Source organism: Pteropus vampyrus, unplaced genomic scaffold, assembly GCF_000151845.1.
Source record: "Pteropus vampyrus isolate Shadow unplaced genomic scaffold, Pvam_2.0 Scaffold504, whole genome shotgun sequence".
NCBI lineage: Eukaryota > Metazoa > Chordata > Mammalia > Chiroptera > Pteropodidae > Pteropus > Pteropus vampyrus.
The window spans coordinates 655264-660902 of NW_011889285.1; the positions used below are offsets into that span (position 1 = coordinate 655264).

A 5639-nucleotide genomic window follows, 5' to 3' on the forward strand; every position below is an offset into this window, starting at 1 on the left:
TACAAAAAGTAAGAATTCTGAATTACAAATTTTATAAAAGCTTCATCAAAACAAGTGTTCTAGGGAGCTCAACATTGCTGATACTGAGATGGGAGATGTGGTATTTCGCATGAGTCCTAATCAATACAACACAGTGATGTGATTTATGACATTCCCAATAACATATATGTAATAAAAATAATTGATGTTTCTGTTGTTATATAGTGTATTTCCTAAGACCAAGGAACTAACAAGAAAAAAGATTTAGTAAAAGCAATTTTATAAGGGTATAATACTGATATCACTGTGATCCTAGTATAAAGTTCTCTATTATTTTTTCTCATTTGAGTGTAAAGGTACCAATATATAGTTGAATACAAAGACTGGTTTTCCTTCAGTCAGTCGTTCATTAACTTGACATCTATCTTGACTTTTTTATATATTTAAGATCATCAGTACTAATAGGAATTAGGGGTACAGCTAGTATAAAGTGTATTTCTATTTAAGGGATATTTCATATTTTTTATTAATTCACTAAATGATACATATAGTCTTGCCCTAGACCAAATCAAAAGATTTTTCATTTGCATTATTAGAAAACCTTCTTAATTCTCATGATGTAGCAGTTTATATCATATCATATGTTCCTGCTGAACATCTGCCTGGATCTTTGGGTCAAATATTTCATGAAAAGATTAATGACTTATTCATCTGTCTATCAATGGCATTTTAGCATAATGACAGGTATATCGTGTGAGTTCTGAATGAATATCTTTGACTGAGCAAGTAGATTTTCTTCACTTTAAATTTAATAGTCATTGACTTATAATTTGTATCACAATTAGTATTGTACTTAGCTCTTTGTGAGATGTTAGGTTTATAAGTTCTCCAGAAGATACAAATAGTATGGAAGAATTTTGAGACTTGTAGGACTTAAGTATCTAAGAGACCCACTGAGCCTCATGCAACCAACTTCATGGAGAAGTTTCAGGTCTACCTCTAGATTCTGTCTCATTCACATCGAGCTGGAGAACTGTGTCCTACTTCAGTGAGAGAGATAGACTGCAAAGAGCAAGGGTCAGCATCATATAAATCAAGACCATGAGTTGCTATTAACAATATATAGTGTTTTAAATTGCTAGGAAGGGATATCAGGGTACTGGATACAAAAAAAAACCTTTTTACACTGGATTCCTCAATACAGGACAAGGGAACAATTTAAAATGATACTCTGTAAAATCAATTTTTGAAACTTAAAAATAATGCATGTCAGATATGGTGCATGTCTGGTGTGTCTGATATGACATACAGTATGTCTGATATGATATACAGTATGGCTCATCTTGCAATCCAAGTGCAAAATAAAGCATTCCTCATTCTTGTCAGGCAAGCTTTGTATTAATATTATTCATTTTATTTGAGCTCTTGTTAAAGATTTGGGTTTATTCATTAACAACAAGCTAGGGGTTGGTCAACAAGTCTTCTTCTTGAAAGTTGATTCATATTTTGGCAATAGTAAGCTTGAATTATAAGTCTTATCAGCATTAGAGATAAAAGTTCTCATCTGCATTGATGTAGAAATCAAAATATGTCTCCAAAATGATCTTTAAAAACTGTGTAATAAGTATCTTTACATAACTTCTCTTCATCTCAAGATTTGAACTTTCCCTTGAAAAAGACTAAAATTTTCATAGATGTAAAGTTAGCACATTGTGTAATGTCAAGCACCTTCTCAAAATATATTTTGATTAATAGAAAATGTTTTCACTATAAATTTTCCTACAATTAATGCATTACCTAGGCTACTGTTACAAGCAGCTAAAATATTTGAGACACAAATAAAATTAACTTAAAAATATCAAGCATTGCTACTTTTTCTTCAAGTAATATTTTAATTGAGGGATAACAAACACTTAGAAGAGAACACAAATCATGACTACACAACTTGATGAGTTGTCATGAAAACACATACCAGGACAAGAAATAGATTTTCCCAGCATCTGAATTGCTCTACCAATGTCCCTTAGTAGTTAATAACATTAAAGTAACCACTTTCTTGACTTCTATCAGCATCAATAAGGTGGACATATTTTTTTAATTTTATAAACATGCCACCTTGTTAGTAACTAAGTAGTCTATATAAATATTTGTTAATAATTCTTATACTGCTGTGAATCCTGTTATCCACAATTCCTAAAATTACTATATGACTCTTGTTGTATGCTTTGTGGTTCTATCTTTTCTATTCTCGCATCCATTTAGATAAAAATAAATAATTGAATCAGTATTTTCTAGTTACTATTTGAACAATATAATTTTCTTCTATTCATTTTTCTCCTTTACAGACAGTAATTATAAAGAAAGAGAGAGCACCAGTTAAAAACTGTGGCTTTAGAATCAGGAAGACCAGGTTTCAGATCCCAATCTGGCCTCTTATTATCTGCATGACTCTAAAACAATTATTCTATCTTTTGGAACTTCACTAAAATGTGGATAATGTTTCCTTTTACCTAACTTGTTAGTTCTTGTACATAATATAAATAAGTAAAATAAATACTGAGCATCTCTCTTTGGGTAGGTGTTCTCTCATTTATAGTCTAATTTAAAAAGAGACACTATCCTTTGCTATGTTCTCCAAGAAAGAGACCTGAGATAAGAATTTGACTTAAACATTTTATTTGGTAGATGATGCTGGGAAACATTGATGGGAAGGAATATAAGACAGGGAAGAAAAGGAATTCAATACAAGGTATGTAAATAAGCAGGTTACTTAATGGAGGTACATGGGCCCCGTAAGACTGAGGATTTTATGGATAATGTTAGGGGATGCAGATTTACATTTTCCCACCATGAGTTGAGACAATTTGAGTATTTTTCTTCCAACTCCCACTCATGGAATGTAAATGACTTAATTCCTAGTCATTTCTGGACTTCTTTACCTGATAGCTGAAGGAAGTTCTCAAGCAGAGTCATAACTTCCAAAAGATACTATAGTAATTGTGAGTACCCAAGGAATATGGGAGGGGTACCGACAACATCTGGTATTTTCTACCACTTGAAAGATCCAAATGTATATACTACGTAACTCTAGATTTTTATGGACATTTTAAGTTAGTGGTCAGTTAAAATTTTTTTAATAAAAAAAGACAACTTGCAACGAGTGTTTAGACAAATCTAAAATGAGAGCCATTCTGTTAATCAAACAAAATACAAACCTACTGCTATAGTTGATCCTGAAGGCATAATTGATAACCATCATCTCTCTATTCCACTTTTTATGATAGATTTTCCATTCCCATGAATGGAACGTCTGCTTGTTTTTGCATAGGCAAATATCCTACAACTTTATCCCCGAGGAGACTATCCTGGTTTCTACGCCCTTTTTAGTACTTTCAAGCTACACTACCTATTGATAATCACCAGATGTTGGAAACAGCAAGAAGTCTTTCACTGACCTTTTTGGTTTCAGACATTATCCTCCCAACACCATTACATGATAGCAACCATATCTCCTCATGACCATCTGGATCAGTAATTCTGCAACTAGAGTCACTCCTTTCTCTAATTTCTAGTCTATATGCCTGGTGAGCCATAGATGATCAAGTAGTAGCCATAGTTTTAGGCACTGTACCTTACCCTTGGAAATGACACCTTATTACCCATGGAGATTAATTGCAAAAAATAAATGCGTTTCTGGAAGTGATAATGATAAAAGCTACTCCTATTTCTACCTGTTGGCTTCCGAGTGCTGTGGTTTAGTTATCAAAGTCACAAGGCTTTGTGGTTACTGTACTTCAGATACCTAATATATTGAAGGACAGCCCTCAACTCCATAAAATGTCATCCTTGAGTTAGTTCCTTAGCTGTATTACTTAAGACATTCCAAAAAAATAGCCCTCTTAAAACCTTTTTATTGAGATGCTTCAGTTTCACCTGGTTTGTGGACTGTTAACAGCAAGTATTAAGTCTCACTTTGTTGGACTGCAAGTGTGTTCCTAGTGGGTTTGGCTGGAAAGCATTGACAATCTAAATAAAATATCAATGGTAACATCACTGAGAATGGAATAAATTGACACCATATGCATTTCATGTAATGCACTAAAGGCAAAATACATGTAATATGTACTTCAAAAATGCATAATCTCAATTTAATTATGAGAAATCTTTAGACGAATCTAAAATGAAAGCCATTCTGTTAAACAAAACCTTCTAATGTGTCATTTTATAAAATTTAGAGAAATTCGGAAAAACTGTTTTGGTTTTAAAAAGATTAAAGGTGATAACCAAGTATAATTTACAATCTTGGATGGGGAAATTGAAAGTATTAGCTATGAATTTCCCCAATATAGTTGCACAAAACATATATCTGAGATAGATCATGGGAAATAGATGATACACATGAATGAATGTATGATGTCACTTCTGAGTTATTTCTGAGTTGTTTTTCATTCACTTTTTTTCTGTCTAATTTCAGTTGTCCTAAATATTTGCATCTTTCTCACCCTGGAAGAGCTTTATGACACTGTCTCGGATCTGTTTTGTCTTCACCCCATAAACAATGGGGTTCACAGTTGGAGGAAGAAGAAGATAAAGATTAGCCACAATGATGTGAAGAGAAGGAGGAATAATGTGTCCTCCAAAACGATGGGTAAAGAAAGTGAAGAATGCTGGAACGTAAGTGATGATGATGGCAGATATATGGGCAGTGCAGGTGCTGAAGGCCTTCTGCTGAGCATCTGCTGACGAGAGGCTGACCACTGCCCGGAGGATCATAGTATAAGACACGGATATGCAGCAGATGTCAAACACTCCAATCAAAAGGGCAACCATCAGACCATAGATGACATTGACCTTGATGCTGGCACAGGATAACTTCACCACTGACATGTGGTCACAGTATGTATGGGAGATAATATTGCTTTGGCAGAAGGGCAAACGCTTGACCAAGAATGGAAAAGGAATCATCAGCAACACACCCCTCAAGAAGGTGACAAGTCCAGCTTTGGCAACGATAGGATTAGTGAGTATGGTAACATAACGCAGTGGGTAACAAATGGCCACATAGCGGTCCAGAGCCATGAGCATGAGCACACCAGACTCCACACCTGTAAACCCATGGACAAAGAACATCTGGATTAAGCAAGCATTGAAGTTAATTTCCTTGAGATTAAACCAGAAGATACAGAGTGCATTGGGTAGAGTGGTGGTGCAGGTAAAGAGGTCAATGAGGGACAGCATGGCCAGAAAGAAATACATTGGGCGATGTAAGGACTCCTTATGATGAATGAGGTACACGAGGCCAAGATTTCCCACAAGGGAGATGATATACATTGTGCAGAATGGAAGGGAGATCCATACATGTGCTTTTTCCAGACCAGGAATTCCATTAAGAATAAAAGATTTGGGGGCCATATATGAACTGTTGGAAACCAGCATAACTAATTCAATAGATGAACTTATTCTCCCAGAAGCCTCTATATTGAAGAGAAGAAATTAAGAAATAGAAATTTAATTCAGATTGTCTTTGAGAATGCAAACATAAATTTGGAATAAAATTACATTAGTAATAGTATCAATAATTTTGAATAATAGTGACAATGAAATACATAATTTATTGATAATACTATATTACAGGTAATATTTTTAAAGTTTATTAAGCT

General features: G+C 34.2%; 1 protein-coding gene across 1 annotated transcript; it reads right to left on the reverse strand.

Annotated features, from left to right (window-relative positions):
* Nucleotides 1–2323: 2323 nt before the first annotated feature.
* LOC105307589 (olfactory receptor 52N5) lies at nt 2324–5415 on the reverse strand (the record flags this gene model as incomplete). The annotated part of the gene is made up of 2 exons (XM_011383140.1): nt 4466–5415; nt 2324–2333 (listed from the first exon to the last, which is right to left on the reverse strand). Coding segments are annotated over exons 1-2 (960 nt in total), but the record flags the coding sequence as incomplete, so codon positions are not given.
* Nucleotides 5416–5639: the final 224 nt, after the last annotated feature.